Source organism: Durio zibethinus, unplaced genomic scaffold, assembly GCF_047325235.1.
Source record: "Durio zibethinus cultivar Kanyao isolate XHJ-2024 unplaced genomic scaffold, ASM4732523v1 HiC_scaffold_159, whole genome shotgun sequence".
Lineage (NCBI taxonomy): Eukaryota > Viridiplantae > Streptophyta > Magnoliopsida > Malvales > Malvaceae > Durio > Durio zibethinus.
In genome coordinates this window covers 31,626-47,500 of record NW_028322782.1, presented here as the reverse complement: position 1 = coordinate 47,500, position 15,875 = coordinate 31,626, and the positions used below count along the sequence as shown (strand labels likewise).

The 15,875-nt window shown below is 31.3% G+C and overlaps 1 protein-coding gene across 1 annotated transcript; it reads right to left on the bottom strand.

Annotated features, from left to right (window-relative positions):
- Positions 1-8,994: 8,994 nt before the first annotated feature.
- LOC149509516 (NAD(P)H-quinone oxidoreductase subunit H, chloroplastic) lies at positions 8,995-13,661 on the bottom strand. Its single transcript, XM_089757709.1, has 2 exons — positions 11,492-13,661; positions 8,995-10,371 (listed from the first exon to the last, which is right to left on the bottom strand). Exon 1 carries the CDS (start codon positions 13,225-13,227, stop codon positions 12,046-12,048), a length of 1,182 nt encoding a protein of 393 aa, XP_089613835.1. The 5' UTR covers positions 13,228-13,661; the 3' UTR covers positions 8,995-10,371; positions 11,492-12,045.
- Between the last annotated feature and the right edge of the window lie 2,214 nt (positions 13,662-15,875).

Genomic DNA, 15,875 nt, shown 5'->3' with positions numbered 1-15,875 from the left:
GATATTGAATAAAACGTATCTATGTAACCACGATTATATGACCAATCGTATATCAAATATATTATTTTATCCAAGAAAATTCTTTTAGGACCCCTTTTTGCAAACGAATTTAGTAAGTTCAAATTTTGTAAAGATGAATAAAAAGGCTTATATAAAAGGAATGCTGTAAATATTCCAAAACAAGCTATACTCACTGAAAAAGTTGCATTTGTTAAAAATTGATACCAATCCTCAAAATCATTTGAATTTTGATGTAAAAGATTTATAGATGGAGTTAATAATTTGGATAATATATCCAAATGTATTCCTTCTTGATTAAAAGGAATTGCTATGGCTCCAACAAAAAAAGTAAATAGAACCAGTATAAGCATAGGAAATAACATAGTATTATCCGATTCATGAGGATAAGAAAAAGCCTTCTTGTAGCCAAAATTCGTAATAGTAATAAGAGCCCCTTTTTTTACATTACCACCAATTCTATATGGCTTCTCATTATTATTCATTGTTAATAAATTATTCATTGTTAATAAAGGGGATAAAGGAAAATTTCTGTTAATCATTGTTTGCTCTTCTTTTTTACCCCATAGTTTTATTGAATAGAAGGAGCTACCTTTTTTGCCACTATAATTTTGAAAATTAATGTTTAAATGTCCTTCAAAAGTAAGTAAATAGATCCGAAACATATAAAATGCTGTTAATCCGGCCGTGGACCAAGCTATTATTGCAAAAATCGGTGAATACAACCAACTGTCACTAAGAATTTCATCTTTGGACCAAAAACAAGCAAGGGGTGGAATACCACAAAGAGAAAGTGTACCCACTAAAAAAGCAATTTGTGTAATTGGCACATGCTTTCTTAAACCGCCCATAAAAACCATATTCTGGCTTTTATCTGGAGAATATCCAACAATAGCTTCCATGGAATGAATAATGGATCCGGATCCTAAAAACAACAATGCCTTCGAATAAGCATGAGTAATCAAATGAAATAAAGCGGCTCGATAAGACCCCATACCTAGAGCTACCATCATATAACCCAGTTGGGACATTGTAGAATAGGCTAAACCCCTCTTAATATCTTTTTGAGCAAGAGCTAAAGTAGCCCCTAATAATACTGTTATTATACCTATCAAAGATATTAGATTCATTATGTAAGGTATAACTATGAAAAGAGGAAGAAGGCGGGCTACAAGAAAAATTCCCGCTGCTACCATAGTGGCAGCATGTATAAGAGCCGAAATAGGAGTAGGCCCCTCCATGGCATCAGGTAACCATACATGAAGGGGAAACTGCGCAGATTTAGCAACTGCGCCGGCAAATAATAAAGAGGCACATAAAGTAACAAATAAAAAATGAACCTCATTATTATAAATCACGTTATTAAATATTTCGAACAAATCTTGAAATTCGAAACTTCCCGTTATCCAATAAAAACCTAAGATTCCTAATAATAAACCAAAATCGCCTATCCGATTAGTTACAAACGCTTTTTGACAAGCGTTTGCCGCAACAGGTCGTGTGAACCAAAACCCTATTAATAGATAAGAACACATTCCAACCAATTCCCAAAAAATATAAATTTGTATCAAATTAGAACTAGTAACTAATCCCAACATTGAAGTATTGAATAAACTCATATAAGCAAAAAATCTCAAATATCCTTGATCATGAGACATATAATTGTCACTATAAATAAGAACAAAAATTCCAACAGTAGTGATTAATATTGACATAATAGAGGTAAGTGAATCAATAAAGTAGCCAAACTCGAAAGAAAAATCATTATTGATGGTCCAAGACCATCCATATTGATAGATAGAACTTCTATTTATTTGCTGAATAGACAGATCGACCGAAAAAATCATAACTATACTTAACAATAAAATATTGGGAAAAGCCCACATACGACGAAGATTTTTTGTTGCCGTCGGAAAAAGTAGGAGTCCCATTCCTATTAAAATAGGAATTGGAAGTGGCACAAAAGGTATGATCCATGAATATTGATATGTATGCTCCATAAAAACTTTTTTCTTATTCTTTCTTAATTAATCGTTTCTGATTCACCGGCTCTTATCTCTTTTGATGGAAAGGGAGCAATAATACAATCAAGATATTACAAAGTTAACTGGAATTTTCTATTATTAATCTTTTAATCTTTCTCAAATATTTCAAAAATATTCAAATTTCGAAGTTAGAAGTAATCAAATGATATCACCGAGTTACTAATGGAAAAAAAAAATATTCTTTTTTTTTTTCAAAATTATGTATCCTTTAACAGATTAATTACGAGTCTCATTCGAATTTGATTGAAAATGAAAATTGGGCATACTCTCTCTTCGAGCTTGACCAATTACCAATTAATAGAAAAAAATTCAAGTTTGTTTTTTATTAGGTAAATAAAATGGTTTTTTTACATTTTTTTGTTTTGATGTATTTTTCGTGTATAAATGGAGATGTATAAATTATAAATGTAGGACGACAAAAAAAATAGGCAGAGATAGAGAAGGAAAGACTCTTTTTTACGTTTTTTTGATTTCATCAATTCAATTTATATATCATAATAGATCCTAATCTATCCTATAGATTTGAATGGAGATATAAAAAAGAAAGGTACCAATAAATTAAATACAAATTCTTCTTTTTTTCTGGATAGTGTATGGAATATAAATAAAAAAAGGTTATATCATATTTTTTTTTTTTTTTTTTTCTAGAATAGAAGCATTTTATGTTATTTTCCCATCTCTATTTAGTTCTTATGAAATTTATATAGTAGTATATAGATAATTATAATCTAGAAAATCTATTAATCTAGAAAATCTATAGGAATAGATAAATAATGACATAAAGACACCGATCATTTTGTTTTAAAAATAGATGTCTTTGACATCCAACTATAGCACTAAATAACCTTTTTTTTGAATGGCAGTTCCAAAAAAACGTACTTCTACATCAAAAAAGCGTATTCGAAAAAATGTTTGGAAAAAGAAAGGATATTGGGCGGCGTTGAAAGCTTTTTCATTATCGAGATCTATTTTTACGGGTAATTCAAAAAGTTTTTTTGTACGACAAATAATTTTTTTTTAATCTGAATTGGTTTAACTCGAATAAGATACAAAGGTTTTCTTTTTTGAATATCTTTTTTTTTTTCATTTCCGGGATGGGGATTCTCATTTTCCCCATCGCCCCATTTGGTATCTTAGTGTTATAATAATTTGTTATTTTTATAATATTCAATTTCAATTTATAATAATAAATAATTAAATAATTAAATAATAAAAATTTGTATATTTATACTATAGCTATATCGGAGCACATATATATAAGAGCTTTAACTGGGTTGTTGAAACTAATCCATTAAGTTTCAATTTTGTAACTTTATGAATCATTATTTCTCTGAATTACTATATATCCTTCCCTTGCTTTCAACCCAATTGAGAAAACTCCCTTTATAATTTAGTGGATATACAAATAATGTATCAATTTAAAATGATCTAAAAAAATTCTATGTTTGTATAAGAAGATGAATCAAGACATATTTTTAGAATTCGAAATTCGAAATACTTTTTTGAAGTATGGTACAATTATGACAGGAATCGAAACGCTTTTTATATAACGTAACGTGTACAACCCAATATCTAGTTGGTTTGATAAATCCTTAAAACGCAAAATCCTAACGATTAATACAAAGCTATGCAAATTACATAAATCTTTTGAAATCATTGGATGTGGTGCTGAAATTGTGATCTCTAAAAATAATATTTTTTCATTCATTTATTCATTCAATTGATAAGCATTTTTTTTTTTATAGATTCATAAAAATCATATAAAAGAATGAGAGATGAATCATTAAAAAATTAAAATGATAAAGAACATTTTTTTGTTGAATTCTATCTATGAATTGAAGTTACAACTAGTTAGTTTAGTTACAATAGAGGAGTTCTCTTTTAGGAAAACACAAACTATAAAATCTCTGTTGAAATAATTAAATATTAAATTAAATATTAAATAAAAAAAAGGATAATTAAATAAAACGATAAATAATAAAGATTCTTTTTGAACCTTCAAATTGCTATTTAAACGAGTTTTTATTCATCAATTTAAATTAAATGCTTCTTTTACATTTTACATTGAATTGACCCCTTCACCTTCAATCTCGACGATTGAATAAAAAATGGCTTATTATGATTTCGAGCAAGCCGCTATGGTGAAATCGGTAGACACGCTGCTCTTAGGAAGCAGTGCTAGAGCATCTCGGTTCGAGTCCGAGTAGCGGCATAGTATCTTCTAAAAGAGATAGAATAAGTCCTATAATGAATTTAATTCCTGATTTCCATTCCATAAAATCTAGAAACCCTCGCTTTTTTCAGAATTCTTATGATTTTTTCAACTTTAGAGCATATATTAACTCATATATCCTTTTCGGTCGTTTCAATTGTAATTACAATTCATTTTTTAACCTTATTCTTATTAGTCGATGAAGTCGTAGGACTATATGATTCATCAGAAAAGGGCATGATAGTTACCTTTTTCTGTATAACAGGATTATTAGTCACTCGTTGGATTTATTCAGGACATTTCCCATTAAGTGATTTATATGAATCATTAATCTTTCTTTCATGGGGTTTCTCCCTTATTCATATGGTTTACTATTTTAAAAAGCGTAAAAATGATTTAAGCGCAATAACCGCACCAAGTGTTATTTTTACCCAAGGCTTTGCCACTTCGGGTCTTTTAACCAAAATGCATCAATCCGCAATATTAGCGCCTGCTCTCCAATCCCAGTGGTTAATGATGCACGTAAGTATGATGGTATTAGGCTATGCAGCTCTTTTATGTGGATCATTATTATCAGTAGCTCTTCTAGTCATTACATTTCGAAAAGCCATAAAAATTATTGGTAAAAACAATAATTTATTAAATCAGTCATTTTCGTTTGGCGAAATCCAATACATGAATGAAAGAAGCAATGTTTTATTAAACACTTATTTTCTTTCTTCTAAAAATTTTTACAGGTATCAATTGACTCAACAATTGGATCGTTGGAGTTATCGTATTATTAGTCTCGGGTTTATCTTTTTAACCATAGGAATTCTTTCGGGAGCCGTATGGGCTAATGAGGCGTGGGGATCATATTGGAATTGGGACCCAAAGGAAACTTGGGCATTTATTACTTGGACCGTATTCGCGATTTATTTACATACCCGAACAAATAAAAATTTGGAAGGTGTAAATTCCGCACTTGTGGCTTCTATGGGATTTCTTATAATTTGGATATGCTATTTTGGGGTCAATCTATTAGGAATAGGTTTACATAGTTATGGTTCATTTACATTAACATCTAATTGAATTGAATAAAAAGGCTAAGCCTAACAAATACTAAGATAGGACAGCGTATATATAAGAAAACTTATTGTAAGCTGTCAAGAACCTTTTGAATCACTCCACTACTTGATTCAAAAGGTTCTAACAAAAGCCAAAGATGTCTGATTAAAATTCAATTTAATTCTTTTACCTTTTTTTACTTAACTTAAACTTAAGAGAAGAAAAAAGACTTCTTTCTTTTTTTTTTCACTGTACAACGAACAATTTTAAAAATCATAGGATTACTTTTTGATTTTTTGTTTTATTCATCAAAACTATCTATAAAAATAATTATATAGAATAGTTTCGACCTTCTCACCTGATAATGAGAGGACAAAATCCGGATAAATACCAATACCTATTACTGGTAGAAAGATAGAGATCGAAACAAATAACTCTCGTGGTCCAGAATCAAAAAAATAAGAACTTTGAGCATTAAATAGCTTGTATCCATAGAACATTTGACGTGACATAGATAATGAATAAATAGGAGTTAATATCATTCCAATTGACATTACGAAAGTAATTAGTATTTTTGGCATTAAAAAATATTTTTGGCTGGTAATTATTCCAAAAAAGACTATCAACTCTGCAACAAAACCACTCATGCCCGGTAATGCAAGAGAAGCCATCGATAAGATACTGAACATCGTAAATATTTTTGGAATCGGAATAGCCATTCCACCCATTTCGTCGAGATAAAAAAGACGCATTCTATCATAACTCGTTCCTGCCAAGAAAAAAAGTGCAGCACCGATAAATCCATGAGATATTATTTGTAAAATAGCTCCGTTGAGTCCCGTATCAGTTATAGAGCCAATTCCTATAATTATGAAACCCATATGAGATACGGAGGAATAGGCTATTCTTTTTTTTAAATTCCGTTGACCAAGAGATGTTGAAGCTGCATAAATTATTTGCATTGTACCCACTATTATCAACCAGGGAGAAAATATGGAATGAGCGTGGGGTAATAATTCCATATTGATGCGAACTAATCCATACGCTCCCATTTTTAATAAAATTCCGGCTAGAAGCATACAAGTACTGTAATGTGCCTCCCCATGGGTGTCTGGTAACCACGTATGTAAGGGTATAATCGGCGATTTGACAGCAAAAGCAATAAGAAATCCAATATAGAATATGATTTCCAGTGCGACAGGATACGATTGATTAGCTAATGTTTCAAAATTTAATGTTGGTTCATTAGAACCGTATAAACCGATACCCAAAACTCCTATTAATAAAAAAATGGAACCCCCCGCAGTGTACAAAATAAATTTTGTAGCCGAGTACAGACGTTTCTTTCCCCCCCACATGGATAGAAGTAGATAAACGGGAATTAATTCGAACTCCCACATGATGAAAAAAAGTAAAAGGTCTCGAGAAGAAAATGATCCTATTTGACCACTGTACATTGCTAGCATCAAGAAATGGAATAATCGCGAATCTCGAGTAACTGGCCAAGCCGCCAAAGTAGCTAAAGTAGTGATAAATCCTGTCAGTAAAATGGGCCCTATAGAAAGTCCATCTATTCCCAATCTCCAGTAAAAATCAAAAAAATTTATCCATTTATAATCTTCCTCCAGCTGGATTAATGGATCGTCCAATCGGAAATGATAACAAAATGCATAGGTTGTTAGAAGGAGTTCAAATATGCATATACACATAGTATACCACTTAATTAGCTTATTTCCTCTATGAGGAAGAAAGAAAATTAAAGAACCTGCAGATATTGGTAAAACTACAATTATTGTTAACCAAGGAAAATAATTCGTGGTAAAGACAAGATGCACTTGGACCAGAAAAACCCGTGCTCAAAAAAGATTTTTTTTGAGCACGGGTTTTTTCAGTAAAAAAAAAATAAAATGGATTCAAAATGTATTCAAGTGGGGTTTTCGGGAACGTATCAATAAGCTAGACCCATACTTCGAGTTGTTTCATGCCATAAATAAACTCGAACGCTCAAGAAATCTGTTGGACAAGCGGATTCACATCTCTTACAACCAACACAGTCTTCTGTTCTTGGAGCGGAAGCAATTTGCTTAGCTTTACATCCATCCCAAGGTATCATTTCTAACACATCGGTGGGGCAGGCTCGGACACATTGAGTACACCCTATACATGTATCATAAATTTTTACTGAATGTGACATGGGATCTATAATTTTTTGAACATCATAAAATTTCAATCTAGTAAACTTGTAAATGAATCATTATAGTTAAACACCAGATGAATCAACGATTTACCAGAAATTTTCTAATCAATTTCCTTCGGGATCAACTCATAAGAAAGGACCAAGATACTTTGATTTCTTACGTTTTCGAAAACATGATGTAGATTCCAACATATTGGACATGCTAATTCAAATTGGTGAATCTTATAATTTAATATTATTAATATTACTTATTCAACAAAGTTGATTGATTGATACGCGTTGATTTTCTGTTACGATAAATTGAGGAAACAATAGCTGATCCAATAGCTGCTTCAGCGGCTGCAATAGCTATAACAAAAATTGATAAAATATTTCCTTTTAATTGCCGACTATCAAAAAAATCAGAAAATGTTACAAAATTTATATTAACCGCATTCAGTATAAGTTCAAGACACATAAGGGCCCGAACCATATTTCGACTCGTGATCAATCCATAAATACCGATAGAAAATAAATAGGCACTCAAAACAAGTATATGTTCGAGCATCATTGACCAACTCCTTATCAATTTCGATTCATTTTAATATGAACAATAATTCAACGGATTTGATTGACTAGAATAGAATATAACAAAAAGAATATATTGGAAATATCTCGAATAAACGAATTTCTATTTTATATTTTATACACGAACAAGAATTCAAGGAAAATAGATGCGATAAGACAGAAAAAAGTTTAATTTGGATTGCTTGCTATTCCTAGTTAGAAAGATTTATTACTGACGAGCCACAGCAATTGCACCTATCAAAGCAACTAAAAGAATTAGTGAAATGAATTCAAATGGAAGAAAAAAATCTGTTGCTAAATGAATTCCAATTTGTTGACTATTACTTATCAAATCTTGTTCTATAATTTGGTTTGATCTTGTAGTCCAAATAATCCCGTACCATGATGTATCTAATATAGTAGTAATTAGCGAAACAAGAATACTTGTACAAATCAACGAAGTAAGGCCATTCCCAATGGTCCACAGATTAAAATTTTTATAATATTCTGAACCATTCATGAACATCACAGCAAATAGGATTAAAACATTTATGGCTCCCACATAAATAAGAAGCTGGGCAGCAGCTACAAAATGAGAATTTGAGAGAATATAGAATAAGGATATACAAACAAGAACCAATCCCAATGAAAAGGCAGAAAAAATTGGATTGGTAAGTAATACCACTCCCAGGCCCCCTAATATAAGACCCGATCCCAGAAAAACTAAAAGAAAATCGTGTATTGGTCCAGGCAAATCCATTATATGTAAAATAAGAGATAAATAAATCGAAATGCTTTTCATGATCTTATTGACCCGACCAGGAATTTTTTTTTTATGATACGTTCCTAATTGAATAAAATCCTAATCTATTAGGTGTGAATTGATCTAAGTACAATTATTGTTTCGTTTTTAATTCTTTTTTTTTGTTCGGTTCGAAAGGGTATTTTGTTTTTTGAAACTATATATTTCGAAATAATTACGAATATATTAATAGATTTTCAAGAAAAATGAATTCGAAATTCTTATCAACCAGTTAATTTGTAATTGAATTTTTATTTATTGACCAAACAAAGAGTAAAGGCCTCATTCTTTTAAGTCAAACCAAATATTCTTTTAACTTAAACCAAAACGGAACCTTAAAAGAATTGGAAATTTCTCTTTAATAGAATAGGAGGTTTACTTACTCAGTTTTTCTTTGAGGCGAATTCAAAATTGTTCGAATTGTATAATCGTCAATTACTGACATTGGTAAACGGCCCAAAGCAATTTGATTATAATTCAATTCGTGACGGTCGTAAGTAGAAAGTTCATATTCTTCAGTCATTGATAAACAATTTGTTGGACAATACTCAACGCAGTTACCACAAAATATACAAATTCCGAAATCAATACTGTAATTAAGCAATCGTTTTTTTCTAATATCCGTTTCAAATTTCCAATCAACAACAGGCAGATCTATAGGGCATACACGAACACATACTTCACAAGCAATGCATTTATCAAATTCAAAATGGATTCGCCCACGGAAACGCTCTGATGCGATTAATTTTTCATAAGGGTATTGAATAGTTACAGGTAAACGATTTGCGTGGGATAAGGTAATCATGAAACCTTGACCAATGTACCTTGCTGCTCGGACTGTTTGGTGGCCATAATTCATGAACCCAGTTACCATAGGGAACATATCGTGAATATCTATGAATAATTTTATGTTTGTTTCTTTCTCTTGTTTGAACCAAGTCATGAATCTCGTATTCTTTTTTTCTTTACAGTGAAAGAAGTTGGAAAGAAGTTGTTAATAATAGATTACCGAGAGAAATGGGTAAAAGAAATTTCCATCCAAGATTTAATAATTGGTCCATTCTTAACCTAGGTAAAGTCCATCTTGTTGCGATAGAAATAAACAAAAACAAATAAGTTTTAGCTAATGTAATAAAGATACCAATTGTCGTTCCAAAGATTCCATTCATTTTATTTATTTCAAATAGCTCAGGGACGAATACGTACGGAATGGAAATATTCCAACCCCCCAAGTAAAGAACTGTTACAAATAAGGAAGAAAGTAATAGATTTAGATAGGAAGCAACATAAAATAAACCAAATTTGATACCCGAATATTCGGTTTGATACCCTGCTACTAATTCTTCCTCGGCTTCTGGTAAATCAAAAGGTAATCTCTCACATTCTGCTAGAGAAGAAATTAGAAAAACGATAAACCCTATTGGCTGACGCCACAAATTCCATCCCCAAACCCCATATTTTGATTGCGCCTCAACTATATCAACTGTACTTGAGCTGTTAGATAATTATAGTCGATGATAACATCACTGTTCCCATCGCTAGTCCAAAACCGTACATGAGGTTTTCAACTCATACGGCTCCTCGTGGGTCACAAATAAATTTAAGGACCGAATCAGTATTATTTCTCTTCGTATGGTTGTAGAATAGATAGAGAAAAAATGGATTGGAAGGTCCAAAATTATACCAATGGAATTCTGTCTGCTATATTATGAAGAATAAAAAAAGTGCTTCTGAATTGATCTCGCCCGTTACTAATTTCAATTTTTATTTGTTGAGTAATAACTTAAGCCTTCAATAAAATACTTCTTGTAGAAATATCAATAGATATTTCAACCCATTGTTTTCGATTACGAAAAAAATTAAATATTACATTAGCTCATAAATCATGACACAGATTATATCTCTCTATATATATGAAAGAAAGAATAAAAAAAAAAAAAATATTTATTTTTTATTCTTTCTTTTTCGTTCCTATTCTTCTTTCTGATCTGAGAAAATTACGAATGGGGGCTTAAACTAAAAAATAGTAAAGGATTATTTCGTTCCTGATAGTCATTACTTTAATCGGTGGATAGGAGCATACTCTGGACCGGAATCGTGGGTAGTACTGCCTACTCATTTCTACTAATTTAAAGCCCCAATTAGTATTCTTTTTATGTTATCCAGAAATATCCTTTTTATATAATTTACATAATCTCCATTACTAATCCTTTGTGTATTTTGGTGTTCCTAACCATCCACTCATTTTTTTGTTCAATCCCCCGTTTGGTTTGGCAATACATGTATGGGAATCTATACAAAGGATAGCCAAAACTCTATACGGTTGATCTTTTGAGCCCGCTTCAAGCTAGATTGACTAATCAACCCGTCTTGGGGTAAAGACTTCTTCCACTTATGTTTTCTTCCACTTAACTCTTGTACATAGGAAATGAGATTAAATTTTTTTTTGTTTAATTTACTGCGAATTTATAAGCTGCTTTCTTTCACTCATATATAACTATCTAATTTAGTTTATCAACCTGAAGGATAATAAAATAACGAAGATATCTATTCAATCCATTCAGCTTATTTTATAGAACGAAAGGAATAGGGAAAAGAAAAGTTTATATTTCAACGAATCGCACGTAGAGATATTGATAAAACACATAGAGTTAATGGTATTTCATAACTAATCGATTGAGCAGCAGCTCGCAGACCACCTAAAAAGGAATATTTATTATTTGATCCGTATCCTGACATAAGAAGTCCAACAGGAGCAATACTTGAAATGGCAATCCATAAAAAAATACCGATATTGAGATCGGCTAAAATAAGGCGAGAGCTAAAAGGAATTACTGAAAAACTTAGTAAAATGGATATGACTGCTATAGACGGTCCAATACGGAATAAACGAGTATTTCCTCTAGATGGAAGAATATTCTCTTTGAAAAGCAGTTTTGTTCCATCTGCTAGAGCTTGAAGAATTCCCAAAGGGCCGGCGTATTCAGGCCCAATACGTTGTTGTATTCCTGCAGATATTTCTCTTTCTAACCATACAATTACTAGTACACCTATTGTGATTCCCAATACAAGAGTCAAAATAGGGACAAACATCCATATGATCCCATAGACCTCTTTTAAGGATTCCAATCTGTAAAAGGAATTGATATCTTCTACTTCTGTTGTATAAATTATCATTTCAACGATCAACTTCTCCCATAATGATATCTATGCTACCTAGTATCGTCATAATATCAGCCAATTTCATTCTTTTAACTAACTGAGGAAGAATTTGCAAATTGATAAAACCCGGCGGGCGAATTTTCCATCTCCAAGGAAAACCACTTTGATCTCCTATCAGAAAAATTCCTAATTCTCCCTTTGGGGCTTCCATTCTCGCATAAAGTTCTTGTCTCGGTAATTCAAATGTAGGAGAAGGTTTTTTACTAATGAATCGATATTCAAAATCATTCCATTCTGGATCCCTTTCTCGATCAAAACATCGGATTTCTAAATTCTCATAGGGACCCCCCGGAATTCCTTCCAGGGCCTGTTGAATTATTTTTATGGATTCCGTCATTTCACTGATTCGGACTAAATAACGAGCTAATGAATCTCCTTCTTTTTGCCACTGGATTTCCCAATCAAATTCGTCGTAACACTCATAATGATCAACTTTACGAAGATCCCATTTGATTCCAGAGGCTCGTAGCATTGGGCCGGATAGACCCCAATTTATTGCTTCTTCTCCACCAATAACCCCTACCCCTTCAACTCGTTCTAAAAAAATAGGATTTCGCGTAATAAGTTTTTGATATTCAACAATTCCTGTTAAAAAATAATCACAGAAATCCAAACATTTATCTATCCAGCCATAGGGTAGATCGGCCGCTACTCCTCCGATACGAAAATAATTATGCATCATTCTCATACCGGTGGCAGCTTCGAATAGATCATATACTAATTCTCTTTCTCTGAAAATATAGAAAAAGGGGGTCTGTGCACCAATATCGGCCATAAAAGGTCCAAGCCATAATAGATGAGAAGCTATACGACTCAACTCCAACATAATTACTCTGATATAGCTGGCTCTTTTAGGGACTTGAATATTGCCCAATTGTTCTGGTCCATTTACGGTTATTGCTTCCGTGAACATAGTGGCTAAATAATCCCAACGTGTTACATAAGGCAAATATTGTATAATTGTTCGGTTTTCCGCAATTTTTTCCATTCCTCTGTGTAAATAACCTAATATTGGTTCACAGTCAACAACATCTTCACCATCTAGAGTAACGATGAGACGAAGAACACCGTGCATTGATGGGTGGTGAGGTCCCATATTGACTATCATAAGGTCTTTTTCTGTAGCTGATAGATTCATAAGTTTTTCCTCGATTCATTCTTACATGAATTGTTGAAAACGAAAAGAAGTACATCAAAATGAAAAATATAATAAATCGACTAATTCAATCAAATTAACGATTTTTTGATTCCCGAATATCCAACTCACTAATTAATTCTTTATAACGTATGTTATTTTTCTTTGATAAATAAGACAGAAGCCGTTGACGTTTTCCTAGAATTTTACGTAGACCTCTCTGAGATAAATAGTCTTTTTTGTGCAATTCCAAATGTGAAGTAAGTCTTCGTATCTTATTGGTGAAACTGACTATTTGAAATTCAACGGACCCCTTGTTTTCTTCTTTTTTTTCTTGAAAAATAACTGAGATGAATGAATTTTTTACCATAAAACAAAAATTTCTCTCCCCCTTTTTTTGAATGTGAATTTTACTGATCAGTAATAATAATAATACCATTCATTTTAATATGCACAATGATTTTAAGTTCGTTATGAACTTTATAATTTTTTCAAATAAAATTAATCAATCCGGTTTTCAATCATAATATATGGAAAAATGTACCATTGACGAATTTTCAAACGCGGATACATATGTATCCTTACCATACTGAAACGACTGCCATTATTACTATTAAACCAATAGCGATTCATACAAGCTAAATCTTCTAATCGATAATTGGGCCAAAGAAAGAACTTTAATTTAATTAGTTTCTTTTTATCACTATCAAGATGTTTGTTTTTATTCAAAACTTGACCACAGTTTTTTACATTATTTAAAAATACTGGATTTCTATGCATACCATTTTTATCCCTTGAATTGAAAGAAATTCGAATTCGCAATTCTCTCCGGTGGTTAGGGGATAAAATATTTTCAGGAATAAACAAATCATAATGATTTTTGTCTTTATTTTCAGTCATTTTTTGATGTCTTGCAATGGATTCATCAAAATTATTTTTTTCAATATAGTTTTTTTTTTTGCGTCTTTTTTTTTTTTTGCGTCTTTGATTAATTTCATGTTTATTTTTATGAACCAATGAAATACTTATAGTTTGATATAGAATAAATTGTCCATCAATTTCTACATACCGGCGAATTGGTTCGATAATCAATACTCCTTTTTTGAGTAGGTATTGATAAGTTAAAAGTAACTTATCCGCCGAATCCATCAAAATATCCAGATTCGTTCCTCCTCTTCTAACAGAGTATAGAAAAGTTTCATTCATATTTATCAGGCCAAGAATGAAAGAATATGCTTTGATATTTTTGATTATTTTTTCATCGAAAGAATCAGCATCCCATCCGAATTGAAAATACAAATACTTTTGTAGGAATAAACGAGCTTCTCTCTTGCTCTCGTCTTCCTTTCTATGTTTTTTTGATTTACCAGAATCTTCTTCAACATCTTTTTCTTGATTGTCTGATTTACCTTTTTCTTGATCTGATTTACCTTTTTCTTGATTGGATGATTTACCTTTTTCTTGATTGGATGATTTACCTTTTTCTTGATTGTATGATTTACCTTTTTCTTGATTGGATGATTTACCATAATCTTCTTCAACATCTTTTTCTTGATTGTATGATTTACCTTTTTCTTGATTGGATGATTTACCATAATCTTCTTCAACATCTTTTTCTTGATTGTATGATTTACCTTTTTCTTCATTGTATGATTTACCATAATCTTCTTCAACATCTTTTTCTTGATTGTATGATTTACCTTTTTCTTCATTGTATGATTTACCATAATCTTCTTCAACATCTTTTTCTTGATTGTATGATTTACCTTTTTCTTGATTGGATGATTTACCTTTTTCTTGATTGGATGATTTACCATAATCTTCTTCAACATCTTTTTCTTGATTGTATGATTTACCTTTTTCTTGATTGGATGATTTACCTTTTTCTTGATTGGATGATTTACCATAATCTTCTTCAACATCTTTTTCTTGATTTGAGAGAACGGATCTAAATTTTCTTTTTTTTTTTGCATCTGATACAAGATCCTCTTTTTTTCCATTAAAATTAAAATTGAAAAGAAGTAGTTTTATTGGTATGATCCATGGTTCAACCTTATATGCATTATATAGTAGCACAAATTCTGGGAAGAACCAAAGTTCCAGATTCGATATTTGATAATTATTAAAATTATTAATCACAGTCTTAATATTTTTCTTACTCTTGGTACTGGTTTTCTTACTCTTGGTACTGGTCTTCTTACTCTTGGTACTGGTATCGACCCAGGACTCAATATCGGTCTTATTTCTAAGACAAAAATTAAGAATTCTCCAATTAAAAAATTTTCTATGCGAAAATTTCCCCGTTTTCCCCGTTTTCCCCGTTAGATAATTATGGATAGGAATATCCCCCAATATATCAAAAAATTTTCGTTTATCCATGTTGTAATTATAAGGAATCTCTTCCCTCTTATTTACTTGTAATGGTGATCCATAAGTATATGAGTCCCTCATATCTTGATATATAATAAATATATATGATAATAAATTATATCTATAGTGTTTTTTAAAATTATCTTTTTTATATTTTTGTTCTTGATTCCGTTTTTGTTCTTGATTCAGTTTATATTCTTGATTCAGTAATGAATTCGCTTGAAAATCATTTTTTTTTTCGTAATGTATTAATCTTTCTTTTTCATCTGAATCCCATTTTG